This window comes from Bactrocera neohumeralis, chromosome 2, assembly GCF_024586455.1.
Source record: "Bactrocera neohumeralis isolate Rockhampton chromosome 2, APGP_CSIRO_Bneo_wtdbg2-racon-allhic-juicebox.fasta_v2, whole genome shotgun sequence".
Classification (NCBI taxonomy): domain Eukaryota; kingdom Metazoa; phylum Arthropoda; class Insecta; order Diptera; family Tephritidae; genus Bactrocera; species Bactrocera neohumeralis.
The window spans coordinates 92,130,327-92,145,229 of NC_065919.1; the positions used below are offsets into that span (position 1 = coordinate 92,130,327).

The 14,903-nt window shown below is 40.5% G+C and overlaps 1 protein-coding gene across 1 annotated transcript; it reads left to right on the top strand.

Annotated features, from left to right (window-relative positions):
* The first annotated feature begins 10,779 nt into the window (after nucleotides 1-10,779).
* Nucleotides 10,780-13,915, top strand: LOC126756149 (homeotic protein empty spiracles). Its single transcript, XM_050469005.1, has 2 exons — nucleotides 10,780-12,636; nucleotides 12,749-13,915. The coding sequence occupies exons 1-2, from the start codon at nucleotides 11,397-11,399 to the stop codon at nucleotides 13,099-13,101; spliced, it is 1,593 nt and encodes a 530-aa protein (XP_050324962.1). The 5' UTR covers nucleotides 10,780-11,396; the 3' UTR covers nucleotides 13,102-13,915.
* Nucleotides 13,916-14,903: the final 988 nt, after the last annotated feature.

Genomic DNA, 14,903 nt, shown 5'->3' on the forward strand with positions numbered 1-14,903 from the left:
TGAAAGGCAATAAAAACCGTAAAACCGTAGCGATTTTACGAGCAGAGCCACTTCTCGCTCAAATCCTCACTCGCTTGCTTACCCTTTTCATAATAAAACACAAACATTTTGTAGAAAAACGTAAGGTCGCTGGGGCGGTGGCATATTTCGCCAGTCCACAGTGCTCCTTGGTATGTAAGTGTGTTTGTGGCGTTTGAGATTTTTTCCGTTTAATGTTTCAAATTGCTTTTATGTTTCATTTCGACGCTTGTAATTCTTCTTTCTTCTCCGCTGGCGCTGCTAGGAAATCGTACGTGGCCAGAAAGAATCCTGCTCCTGATCGCAAATAGTTGCATATGTGTGTGTGTGTGAAAGTGACATGGACAATTTTATGATTGCGCTGTTAAAATATCAAGGATTACAAGTGTTTTATGATTTTATTTTATTTTTATGTTTTTTTTAGTTAAGTTACGTGCGGCTCCTTTCGAGTTAGGGTCCCTGCATTTTCTACTTTTTCCATATTCTTCGATTTTTATAGTGACCGAAAATTATAGTTTAATGTAATTTTATAGGCTGTAGAGAGACGTGCAGCGATTTTTCCCGTGAAATGTGACTTTAATAATAAGTTCAGGGGGGACTGTTTTCGAGAACTAAAAGTTTCTGAATTGAACATTTTAGTGTGCTATTAAAACGCCTTTTGTGAGTACCTAGCTGCCCTTTAAACACTAGTAGCTGCAGAAGGTGACTCTAATTACCAAATATTGCCGCGTTGGATTGCCTTTTGAATGGTTAATGATGAATGTAAGTTGCACAAAGATTTCTGATGACTGGCTCTGGCTAATGGCATGAGTTATTTCTGTATTTAACGGATGTGCTACTCATACATTGAATTCAGTTTGCATAACATGCGCTATAGCGATTCGATCTGAACAATTTCTTCGGACATGGAATTATTGCCTTAAGCACAATTTCCTGAAGATTTCTAGTCAAAAATTGAAATTGGATTATCACATGATCCACAAAGCCTAACACTTCGCTCGTCAACGAACATATTCGCAGGAGAAGTAGTTCTGTACCGTCAGTAGCAAAAGCATTTCATTTCAGCATTTCATTTATTGCAGTTGCAGTTGCCACCCTACAAGGAATTCTACCAAAAAATTTTCTAATATGGCTCACGCTTGTACTCGCCATCGTCAAATCTCTTACAACTGTGTGATCTAATTTGGAATTCGGATTGTTTTCTCGTTAAATATAGCCAACAATTCCTTAATAAAGGCCTTCAATAACAAAAGGATTGTGTGAAACATTTGAATAATATTACATCTGGGCTTGCAATAGTTCCAAATCAATTTAAGTGTTAATTTTTTATTAGCCAAGATATATAATAGATTTTAGTGTGTACATATTATAGATCTATATATATATATTAGACTATAGATAATCGATAACAAATGCAAGAAAGATCATTATTGTAAAATTTGAAGCTGCACCTCTCTAGCTGCGAAAGTCCCTTAAACACCGCTAATTGGCAGCTCATTAACCTTTTAGAAGCCACTAGACCCATTTGCAATACAGAGCAATCTTTGTCTCTTCATACTCTGACTCTCCAAAGTCCTACCAAAGAAATGTATCTCCACACATTCGAAGAGGACTCAGGACAACAAACAGATTTTCAACGTTGACTTTAAATATGCGCACCTATACCCCATATATGTACATATCTACAATATATATATGTATATACTTATATACATATGTGTAGAAGCATGTATATATAATACACGCAGACGTTTGAGATGTTAGCGACCTACGCATATCAAAATTCGACCCAAATCAATTTGTACAATCATCGGAAAGTTGTAAAAGTTGACTGCAGCATGTGTTTGATGGGGCTGAGTACATGCATACACATACATATATGTACATATGTATGAAGAATGCATTTTGATATGCATATACTCGTGTATCTGTATCTCTTCTCCACTTATCTGTATAGAAATCTCACGGTTACTTAATTTCAGTAAATATGACAGATCGTCTGTGGAAGCAGCAAAGGCATGGTTGTGTGTAGTTGTGCCCATTTGCACCCCCTCCTCTGTACTCCACTGTTCGCGCTGGCAGTCTTCGGCACTTTATTAACCAAATAACCAATTTAAATGCTCATCCATCATAATTTTGATATTGAAGATTTACAAGCGTCTAAATTAGCTTCGTGTAGAAGCAGCACTGCGTATGTATGTGTGAAGCACGGAAAATTCTACAAATTGGTATTTCTCCAATTAGTGGATGCTCGCTATATTTAAGAGTACGCACTTGAATATACATACATACGCTTGCCTGGTCGAACATCTCAGGAAATCGTTCGATTTTACTCGGAGCTGATGGCTTACGGAATACAAACTCGAACTCTAACAGCTATAACGCATTGTAAACAGTTATTTTCTGAAAATGCAATTACCTATTTTATTGGCATTTCCACTTCCATTAGCACTGCTGTTGCTGTTGTTGTGAAAATTAGTGCAGTAAACTGCGAGAAAACCGCACAATCGTAAGTGGAAGCATCCAAATAGACAAACAGGCACCCCTGGAGAATTCGATTTTTTAGAAAAGGAAAACTGAAAAACTCAAATAAAATAAACAAATAAAAATACATAAAATAAAGGTTGTATTTAAGACGAATTGCGTCCCGACAATGCAATTGGGACAGGTTGATAAGTGAGCGAAATTCACACGCCTCCGAGCAGAAAGTGTGGACCAGGACATGTGTTACAACACCCGGGCCCGCCCAGCAGAAATCACTCGAAATCAGCAAGCAGCGAAGCAAGTAATGAGCGCTCATGGAATTTGCGATTTCACGAACTCGACGAACAATGGAGAGGCAATAGGGCAAGCATCAAGAGACAAAGCGTGTAATTGTGAAGACAAACAAAGCCCACACCACAGCTGGCTGTTTTAATTTCGGAATAAAGATGTCCTGCATAGCCAGTGAGATGGGCCGAAATGATGATGGCAATCGGCCGGCATGCTGTGGCACCCCCCTGCGCCAGCAGAAGTACCAAAAGTAATACAAATTTCTGCTCTTGCTGATTTGTGTGTTTTTGTTTCTCTTTAGTCTTTTGTTTCCCCTTCGGCATGTTCGGGAGCATGACAATCAGATCTAATGTCCCGTAATTTGGAACAATGGAAAAGGCAGCTTTGTTTGAGTTAATAAACGCGTCAAATGAAAACCATGAAAAATCTTAGAGAAGTGGAAAATGAGCAGAAATATTGAAGAAATTAGAAATTAAATGTTCACAAGAATTGCCAAATGTAGCGAATGAAGCGGAGTCAGCATGTAACCAGCCGCAGCGAATGCTTGAGTTCAAGTCAATTGTGCGAAAGTAAAAAAGAAGTACGAAGCGAGACGGAGCCCAAACAACCAATGGTGCAACAGTTGATTGGCGGGCGAAGTAGCTGCAACGGCAGTCGTAAAGGTGTCAAAATCAACACACCACCCATTGCACGGCGCTTGCCACAACACGCTTGCAGCAGCAGAGGTCTGAGCCCGTACTCATGCGTCACAGCGTGCAGCACCTCCACAGTAACACACACAAGCGCATGTGTACCCTGCAGGAAAACGCAAGCTAATCTGAGCTGGAGATATTACGAGATTCCGTTTCTAGTCACGGACAGTGGAGATTCGGACTCTTTTGGACTTGTTCGAAACGGTAGGGAAGGTGGCAGAGGGTGTCATCTGACGCTTTCTGGGGCAGTGGCTAAATTCGACTACTACTAGTGGAGTCCGAAGGAACACTAGAGCCGAACCACATTTGTACCGCTGCTTTGACCTGCAGGGCTTGTAGGGAAATGTCTTCAATGTTTCGCACAAATTCACTTTCCACGGCTGGAAGATGCGATGCGCCAACGCTGTTACTGCAATCGTGTTTGATTTCCTTGTAATATTTATTTATTTTTTGTTGTTTCCATTTTCGTTTTTAAGGCAAACAATGGAAGGAAAACGTGGCGAATTTCTATTGTGTTCAATTGTTGAAAAATCAGTTTTAATGATGATGAGTTTGCGATTACAACGGAACGCTGCCTCACCGCAGCGCCACAAGCATGATTTGATTTTTTACGAAAAATGCTTCAAGATGCTTTGTGGTGCGGCGTGCAACTGCCCGGCTCTGCACTATCGCACTCTCACACAAACACACTCACGTAACAAGATGAAGCGAACAAACTGTCAGACGAGACTTATTTATTGTTTTGCTATTAATACTACCTCTGCGGATGTGTGTGTGTGAGCGATATTGCGTGTGCGCGTCATTTCATCGGAATAATGTCATAAGTGTATTGGCTGCGTTCTTTATTCTACAATCTACATCATTATTTAGAGTTTATTGAGAATCTGCAATTACGAGGAAACTCTCTGGTAGGCGGGCATCTTCAGCGTAATTAGGACTCGGGAGCAGAGTCCAGCACGCTTGATTCGATTGGCAGACAGGCGAAGCCGTGACTTCATACATGCATACTTACATACATATGTATGTACATATGTATATCCAATTTATAATTGCAGTGTTAAATAAATTGTGTGGCATTAGTAAAAGCATGTAATTGTGTGGGACTCGAAAATATTTTGGAATTCGAAATCAATCACCCTTCCTAATCACACGTTATAGACAACTAACGATATAATCTACTACGATGGGGATACACACACCTAGGCTGATGTGCATCTCGGATGGGCATGCCTCCTTCTACATTAAATTGCGTCACCTCGATAATTCACGGATAATTGCTAAGGAATACCTGAACCGAGGTCTTCCACCAATACGTTGCGCAAATATTTCTCTCCTCGGGGCTTTTACATATGGGTCTATACCATATTTGCTTCAGTGTCGAGCAGCTTCATTAAAGACTTAGTTTCTGTATTAAACTTTTGCGTGAATCTCTTTGCAAAGTAAAGAGTTACACGTGGCTTGGATCCCGTGACAGGCATTGCATAAAGCATTTGTGGTGCGTGCGTGGTGGGATAAAGTTCGGTGCTTCCTCATTAAAGCTCTTCTCATTAGAAATTCAGTCGGCACAACCAAAAGTGTAGATTTCCTGCTTCAATTCTGCGGGAACTAAATTAATGTCGACAGTAAGTAGTGATGTGCATCGGTTTCACGACGGCAAAGCTAATTCAAACATATGTAAATCACAAGGAAAGTGACGCGTTGTTGCAAAACTTGAAAATTGGCAAATGCAGCAATTTAGATGGTAATTTCTGAGAGTCACCACCCCGCATACATACATATGTATGCTTTTGGCACACGACAATGGCGACGCGCAATTAATATTCGCTTTTTATAGGCACATCTAGGCGCCACCCTGGACAAGCATGCAAACAAATTTTTAGTTTAATCCAAGATACGAATGTTTGTGTCAAGTGAATTATGTGGGCGCTACCACTTGAGCGATTTATGAGTGCTGTTAATAATTTGCAAGTAAATGCTATAAAATTGAGTTCGGTGGCATTTGGAAAGTGTACCACAGAATGTAAAACGTGAGGGCAATGCCATATTATATAAATGAATAGACTGGTCGCGCATTCCCCTAAATAAATTCTAATCTTACGCATTGAATATTTGTGCGAAGATACCGAGAAAAAACAAACGCTTTGGAAGGAGATAAGCCCAGACCTGTTGCGAAAATGTTTGCATCATATACAAGTATGTATACATATGGATATGAAAATATATGGGGAAAGATTCAAACAACTTAAAATCATTGTTTATTGTATACATAGGGACAAGAAGAAAATATGTATCCAATATTTCCACTTAAGTGTGTGCATACAAGTATGTACGTGTGTTTTTTTATGTGATATCTATGTAATGGAAAGTGTGTAGATACCATAAACCTATTAACTAACCTATTAAATTCTATGAAGAACTATAACCAAAAACATCCAGGTACCTCAGTTCATTTAAGCAAACGGTGACAAGAAGAAATAATTTTATCGAGAAATCCTACAGAAATATTTTTATGTAAAATGTTAAAAAAATTGATACACTTGTATCAAGTGAAGGCATCATTCGGTTATAACCATTTCGAACTACGCTCACAGTATACATGATACCCTGAAATAAAATTAGCAAGCAATTATGAGCGAATTTATTTATTTTTTCCATCAATTTACTAATGTATAGTATAATCATAATCGTTCTTCTCATGTCACCACGTACTGACCTATACCACTTGTTTAGAAACTCGAAGCGCACTCACACGCTTTGATCGACGGTTATCGCCTTAATTAATGAGCATTGCTCCTCCACATGGCCATTTAATAACTGTGATTAAATAAATGAAGTCAACAATTTTACTTCTAAATATTTTCCAACGTCCAAATATACGAGTAAAGCTTATCGGTCCCACCGCAATGTCCGTTGGACTGATCACGTTTGCGGCTGATGGCTTGGAGGCCCGGCAATTAAATTTATTACCCGCTATTAGGTAGTCGGGCGTGTCGTTTAATTATCAAATAAATAAAGCATGCATGTAGTCTGATCCATCTCCCAAGACTCTTCGCAAAAATATTATTGTTTTCGCCTAATTTTATGAAAAATAAATAAACTGACTCTCTTCAAGTACACGAATATGCGGGTTGCAAAAGAAATTGTATTTAATTAATCTTTTAAATCTAGTTTTGGTTGTTGACAAGAAATTGAAGCTATCTTTAAATCAGCCTTTTAATGATTTCGTAATTCATCCAAAGCAGACCTTTTATGTGTAACACGTGTATACAATTTATAGTCTGTCTGCCATCCGGATGACTAGCATTGTTCTCCACACTTCTTCCAAATATAAATGATTTTTTAATATTAATTATCAAAATTGTTTTGATTATTTCAAACTATTCCGGTTTAATCTCGTTATTTGTTTTTAATTCTCGGTATTATGGGCTAATTTGACAATATTATCAAATTATCTGTGTTGTTGTTGTTGCATGTGTGTGTTTTTTAGCTTATTAAAGCGATTACTGACAAAATGGAATGGAAATTTTTGAAGCAAGACTTGGACCACCCAAAATCTAATATAATATACATATGTATGTATATATGTCTGGCTCAAGTGCTTGTCAATGGCGGAGCAACTTCAGATGCAATAGCTTAATAATTGAAGTGAAAACATTATGAATTGCTTTAATTTTGTATTGGTTAGAGTGGTTTGATTTGTTTTTATTAAATCGCTGGCTCGAAACCGGTTTTAGAACCATAGGCTCTTAAGCAAAATTGTTCAAAACGATCCATAGAATATATCCCGCCCCCGCGAATTTTCGTTAAAATGGAAGCAGATTATGCAACTCGCTATTCCATTAAATTGACCATAATAAGGTTGTTGTTGTGCCATACTATCGCAGAAAGGGTAAAAGTTCACAATAAAACAAATAAAGTTAGCTCTTCTCGGGCACGGCTGCAGCCAAACATTTTATACTCTAATTCGACATAAGGTTTGTTTGAAAAACCAAAACGATCATACACTATATAAGTATGGGAGTTGGGGTAGTATCGAACCGAGTTTATCTATTTGTGCCAGTACCACATACAATAAACATGCGCATGTTCCCTGGGTTTCAGAAAGAATCTCACATACTCGTACAATCACATGGAGGAAAGTCAGCCGGATACGTGAAAATCCTGAAATTAGTTATATCGAGGTCAAGTTTCACCCAATTCTATCTACTGGAGAAAGATACATTGTTATGAGTAAAACACGCTGTCTCGTTTCCATTGAGAAAAAATTATCTTGTTAATTGTTAATTGCTTCTTGATTTGTGCTCTGAAAAATGAATGAATCGAATGGAATTTAAAATTGTGCCATATGGGAAGTAGGCGTGGTTGTAGTCCGATCTGATTTTCATACTGCAACATAGGAATGTGAGTGGAATTTCACGTACTAATTGTAGTTGAAATCGTTTGGTCGTTCAATTTTAACCCTGGCACCCACAAAGCCCTCACATACCTTCTCGGGTGTCAAATTGTATGTCTCTAGCATATTTCTTCTTCTTCTTAATTGGCGTAGACACCGCTTACGCGATTATAGCCGAGTTAACAACAGCGCGCCAGTCGTTTCTTTTTTCGCTACGTGGCGCCAATTGGATATTCCAAGCGAAACCAGGTCCTTCTCCACTTCTCTTCCTCTTTCTCTGCCTCCCCCGGCGGGTACTGCGTCGAATCCTTTCAGAGCTGGAGTGTTTTCGTCCATTCGGACAACAGGCCTAGCAAGCGTAGCCGCTGTCTTTTAATTCGCTGAACTATGTCAATGTCGTCGTATATCTCGTACAGCTCATCGTTCCATCGAATGCGATATTCGCCGTGGCCAACACACAAAGGACCATAAATCTTTCGCAGAATCTTTCTCTCGAAAACTCGTCACGTCTGGCATATTTAGTTATGATTTATCACAGTTTTGGTAGTTTTTAACTGAACCGTTATATGCGGAGTGGATGGGGTTATCTTCCGATTTCATCCAGTTTTATAGTGTCGTAGGGGTACTACAAGGATTTATCCCTAGGTAATTGGGTTATTGTAGCTTAAGTGGATCATTGCTACTGCGATCCCCTGCGCCAAAATACAGTTCTATATCTTAATTTAGTGATTAGTTTTCGATTTTCCATTTTCTAAGTTTTCGATGACGTTTTGTGGACATGGTAGTGGTCCGATTACACCCATCTACGAACTCGACCTTACTTTTTGTCTAAGAACACGTCTACCAAGTTTCATCAAGATATCCTAATTTTTACGCAAATTGCAGCTCGCACGGACGGACAGACAGTCAACCGGATTTCAACTCGTCTCTTCATCCCGATCATTTATATATGTATATGTATGTATGTATATATAACTATATCTATATCTATCTCGATTAGTTTTAGGTGATATACATATACAACAGTTAAGAGACCCAAATATTATACTACGTATCAAAAAGTAGAGGAAATGGCTGAAATGGTGAAAAAGAAGTCTGTATAAAATGCTTCGGGTGCGGAGCGTCATAGCAAGTCATGATTTTAAGCCGGATTACAACGTAATCAATTTAAAGTAATTTCTGTAATGCTTTTTATGAATATTCTTTTGTTAATCCAAAGAGGTTCGTCATTTACATCGACCAAACATTGGGAAGCAGCAAAATCGACGAGGCGACTACTGGCTGCAAAACAATTTACATATGGATCCTTCGAGCATAGCTTGGTGGGTAAAGGTGATTCAACAAGCCTCAACTAGAGGTTCAGGGTCAACTTAGAAAAAGACGGCTGACGCGAAGTTATGTCAGCTACGCGCAACTCATTAAACATTTATAGGGACGGCTCATAACTGGGGCACGGAGTTGGTCCGGGGAGAAACTGACCAAAGACAGCATTTTAAGTTGAAGAACCACTGCAGTATATGTATGTATTTCAAGCAGAGGCCACTTTTCGATGAGCTGACAATTATTTATTGGAATTAAAGTTATAACTTATAACTAATAATGATTTCTTAGCGTCATTACAATCCTGTAAAAAGAAGATATATTAACTTAAAGAAATAACACGCGAATTTTGTGTGGATATGAATAAATCTCATGGACGCTACCGGCTGACAAGAATCCCCTTATATGTGAAGGTAGAAAGGGTCTGAGCAGATGTATTTGTGTGTGTCAAAATCAATACACACCAAATGCAATAAACGTGTTTCAAGACGAAATTCAATCACACTTGCAAAGAATTATATTTCCAAAGGGAGAGAACCAGAGTTGACGGCTAAAAGAGTTAGCATAAAATAATTGCCAGAAGGACCTCTCCATTTACGCTTGCAATTATCAAAGCACATAAAGATATTAACTGTAACTACTATAGCAGCCGTCCGCATATGTATGTATGTATATGTATGTACTTAAGCACTTATGTTCGAACGAGTATCAGAAAGAGAGCGAGCGAGCGCTGGCCAAACGCCGTTGTTATGAGGGAGTGAGTGAGCGGAATATGCAAGTCATTAAAATTGCTTATTTGGCGACAAATGAGAAAATGATTGCTGCAGCTGCTAAGTAGTCGTGGAAAATGCAGAGCGCAGAGCTGCGAGTAGTTTACTGAAGCTAAAAGCATGTTTAGGCTAAATTACACATAGAGACCGCTGCGCCAAATGCAACAACAACTGCAAGCATATTGGGTTAACAACACATATGTATACAATGTATGTATATTACAACAATTACAACAAGCGATTTACTCCACAATGGCAATTTTCAATAATTTGCCCTCTGCCCGCTGCTTGCTTTTCGCCAGTACATTAGCGCAATAGCAGTAATGGCCAACGGCGTCAGCAACAACACGGAAGCCATATGCAGAAAGCGGCGATTGCGAGCGTAAAATCGGCATATTTAGTTGGGTAACGCCCTCCAATAACCGGCGAGTGCTGGGAAATAGAATAGCCATTTCACGGTAGCGCAGCGAATGCGAGAAGGTAAATATTGACTGAGCGAGCAGCAGCATTGGACAGTGTTATGATACATCTTACTCTGTCGTGTACACAAAAATGTATCTCTCAGATAAAGTCCACAAAGGCTTGGGAATCACGCTTGCCACTGCGCTTATGTAAACTGCCAAGGGGGTATTGGCACAGGGGTTGCTTTGGCACTGCCCACTCGAAGCCATTCGCTGCGCTCGAGCAAGAACGAACAATTCAAACGCACATACATATGTTCAAACGTATGTAAAGATATATATCCAAACACATGCTTGTCAATTTACCTTCTTGCTCACATTGGCAATAGGCGAGTGCCTATTGCCTTTTATGCTTAACCGGTTCTACTGGTTTGCCAGAGGGGTTCGTATTTGGTGAGTGCGTGTGCTTGGACTGCTGGCTGTGTGTGTGTTGGAAGAGCAACAACATCGAGTTGAGAGAGAGCGCGCACTGGGCAAGAGCTCGATTGGAGTGATGCTCTGGCACTTGGTGCGGCAGCGGTGCGCGGTTGTGGATTATTCTGACAGCGACTGTCGTAGAGTGAACACCTTAATCGCGTGAACAGAGTTGTATCAAAATAAGAATAGAAGCGAACTTTGTAATAGCCATGCTTCTGATTCGAACGGTTTCGTGGATTACAAAATACTATGTGCGATTGTAATTATCCGCCTGAAAAGACATGTGTTTACAGTAGCAGCCCGTTATGTTGCAGTTACATCCAAAAATAAATAAAAGTGTGAAGTGTTGATAATTTCCAATGAAAAAGTGAGATAAAATCGTTTCTAATAAAAACTAATTGGCTTACATTTGCCAATAGCAGTGACAAAAAACAAAAACATAAAAAACAATTGCTTTTAAACTGTGCCTAAAAATAATTTGGAACTGATCGCGACCTCGAACCACCAACTACTAAGTTTGGGTTCTCCAGTAGCCGCGAAAAAACGTTTATATATGACTAAAATGATTCCGCCGCTGCCCACCTCAGCCGTTCTAATGCCTACGCCAAAGCAGAAGATCGGCTTTAGCATCGAATCGATTGTGGGCAATAATTCAGCAGTGTCGCCGACACAAAGTGCCGTCGGCAGCAGTGAGCTTTCTGGCGAGCAACTAAATGTTGCAAACACGACAAGTGCCCGTAGTGCACCCAGCTCCCCACCTCAGACCCCGCCCGCAACCTCTCACACATCGGCCGTTGCACATGCCCCGGGCGCGTCAGTTTTGTCAGCTCTGCCGCTAACACCGCACTCACACCCACAAGGTATTCATACACACTTGCCTCCACATTTGTCGCCCGCTCAGCAACATGCTCTTCAACAGCATCTACTGCTTCAACATCACCAACAGCAGCAACAGCAACAACAACACCAACAGCAACAACAAATATCGCCCAACAGTAGCGCACCCATGCGGCAGGATATTCAGGATATTATTCAGCGCCTGCATAGTTCAGCTGCCGCTGCCGCCGCTGCCAATTTGAGCATACATTCTGCTAGCCCTTACAGTCCTTCGCCATTAGCACAAACCCGTCTTTCATCGCCTGAAGATGCGCTTGCTGTTCCACATATGTTGCATCTTAAACGTGAACGTTCACCATTGCCGCCGGCCGGTGAACAAGCTCAACATCCCGCCCAACGTCACCAGCCTAATCAGCAACACCCTCAACCACCGCACACACCACCCAAATCGGTCTCACCTTCGTCATCACATCCCTCATCTCCACCCGCCATGCTGCCTGGAAGTCCTGCTTCGTTGCCCACAGCTACACAACAAGCTCCGCCACAACTGACAACGCCACAGTACTCAAAACCATCAACTGCGCTGGGTTCAGGCCCAGGCCCTATGCTTATGCCTGGAATGCCGCATGCTCCCGGTTTAGTACGACCGTTTCCTGTCATTGGACCTAGTGGTATTGTGCCGCCTCCGCAGCAAGGTATGCCCGATATAAAGGCACTGCCGCCATATATCAATGCACCCCCGCCAGAATTACCTCCTCAGCATAATCCACACTTAATCGCCGCCGCACAATTTCAAATGGCCGCCGCCCTTCAAGCTGGCCACGTTTTGGGTGGAGGCTTACCTCCACACGCTGCGCCATTCATGACTAGCCCTGGCATGCCACGCGACAGCTATCCACTGTATCCTTGGCTATTGAGCCGACATGGTCGCATATTTCCACACCGATTTCCAGGAAGTGAGTATTCGTAATTTCATTTTAATTCAATGCAATTTTTCTATTCTCAATATATTCAATTCAAAAGAATTGTACTAATACCGTTTTTCTCTTTTTCTTTTCTTCAATCTAGATTTCTTGCTCCAGCCTTTCCGCAAACCAAAACGCATACGCACCGCATTCTCGCCTTCGCAGCTACTGAAGCTCGAACACGCATTCGAGAGCAATCAGTATGTCGTCGGTGCTGAACGCAAGGCACTCGCCCAGTCCCTCAATCTCTCCGAGACACAAGTGAAAGTGTGGTTCCAGAACCGCCGCACCAAACATAAGCGCATGCAACAAGAGGACGACAAAGGCGACGGCTCACATTCCGATCGCAGCCGCAATGCAGCCAGCTGTGATGAGGATGACGATGATGAGCTAATCGACATGGAAATGGACGATTGCCCAAGCGACGAGGAGCACGAGCTCGACACGAGTCATTGAAAAATATTTGGCTTTTGAGCGGAAATAAATAGCGACACGAGTGTAAATAGCAGGAGCTCACAAGAGCTACGCGCAGAATGCATGGATATGAGAGTTCCTTAATTTATTATCAGCAGAATCATGAATTATTTTGTGTGTGAGTGTGTATGTGCGCCAGGCAAGGTATAACGCGGCAAACGCCTTGCGGCCAAACGACGAAAACTATGTGATATAAACTTAAATTGTATGATTATAGGCAAATGATGAAACTTAATTAACGGCGGTAAATAACAGGTATATAGTAAATACTTATAGTTAGTGCAAAGTGTTTGTAGAAACTGAATGTCGTTTTTAAGAAACCCAACAAGCGAATGTACATATGTATGTGTATGTATTCAATTACTTCAAGTATTAATAAGGCCCACCATTAAACTAATAATTGAATCAAGTCAAAATTGGGATCAGTGCGAGGGTAGCTATCTTCTCTGGGACGTGCCAAATTTATGAAAGGTGCCAGATTTTTATATGTCAGGTGAATCGTTCAAACTATTCGCATCAAAATGATCGGCCTCTCAAATGAAACAAAATTGTACTTACTACAAATGTACTTCTTAAGGGGCGGAGCATTATTGTACTTGAAAACTTTATTTATTTTATTTTATTTTGTTTGTTTTTGATTTCCATAACACAAGTCTTAGTTGGCCTTGTATTTAAGTGTAGAAAACAGCAGTTTGTATATTATTAAATAGTTTTAAGTACGGTAAATGAAAATGCAGAGAGAAAAGAGTTAAAAATAAAAATCTAAACAACTAGAAAATCAGAAAATATTATAAAATTGTCTTTCATTTTACTAATATACATATACATATATGTGGGAATATCTGATTTTATTGGGGAATTGTGCGGTCTATGATAGACGTCATTTGGGAACTTTTGTTATTGGGGCGCATTGGTCGTCTAATCGTTGCTTTCGAAAATATGTATTTTGCCCTATACTCCAACCTTAGTAAAAGAGTTGAATGCTCACAATTAAACGACAATGCCCACCGCAAACACTAGCGAATCGAACCGAACCGAAGTGAGGAACTGTATTTTTAACTCCTTAATTTTTTGAATTTCTCACTTTAAGTGCTGCTTTGGAATGTTTTACTTATTTGAAAATGAGTGCAGTCGCGATTTCTTAAGTTCGGCCGAATTTTACAAGTTTCCTAGAGATGAAACTCTTCCATTCTCCCAAGATTATGCAAAATAATGATTATTTAGACTAAAGTAAAAGCGAATCTATCTATTGTGGAGAAATGGTAAATGACAGATATAAGTTTATAGATCCCCATCATTTGGCGGGTATAGTTTAGAAGCACGTCACAAACAGAAGGAGGAGCTCTGCCTTACGCCTGGGATATGTTGTAAACGCTAACACTTCGAAATAAGAAAACGAATTCATTGGGCTTTTGTTGTTACTATAGCGGCAAAAAGCATCTCTGAAGTAATTTGGCCGTACTTGGCAGTACTTGGCCGAATGCAAATCTTGGTCCGTCCCGGCTACGTAGACCAGACTATAGTCGGAACAGATTGGTACTGCCCTGGAAGTTAGTTTCTATAGAAATCAAAAAAAATGCTGCAAAAACAGCACTCATTTTCCAAGTAACGGTTTCTTTCTGTTTAAAAGTGCGATAACGGAATCTGTCGCAAGCCAAGTCCAGCGCTGTCACCTTCAGTCCGGTTCCGCCCGAATATATGCGTTCCGTATATATTGCTTTGCTTGTGTTGTGCTCGCCACCAGGCGTTCAACAAGCTCGCTGGCTGTGACATTTGATCCGCCG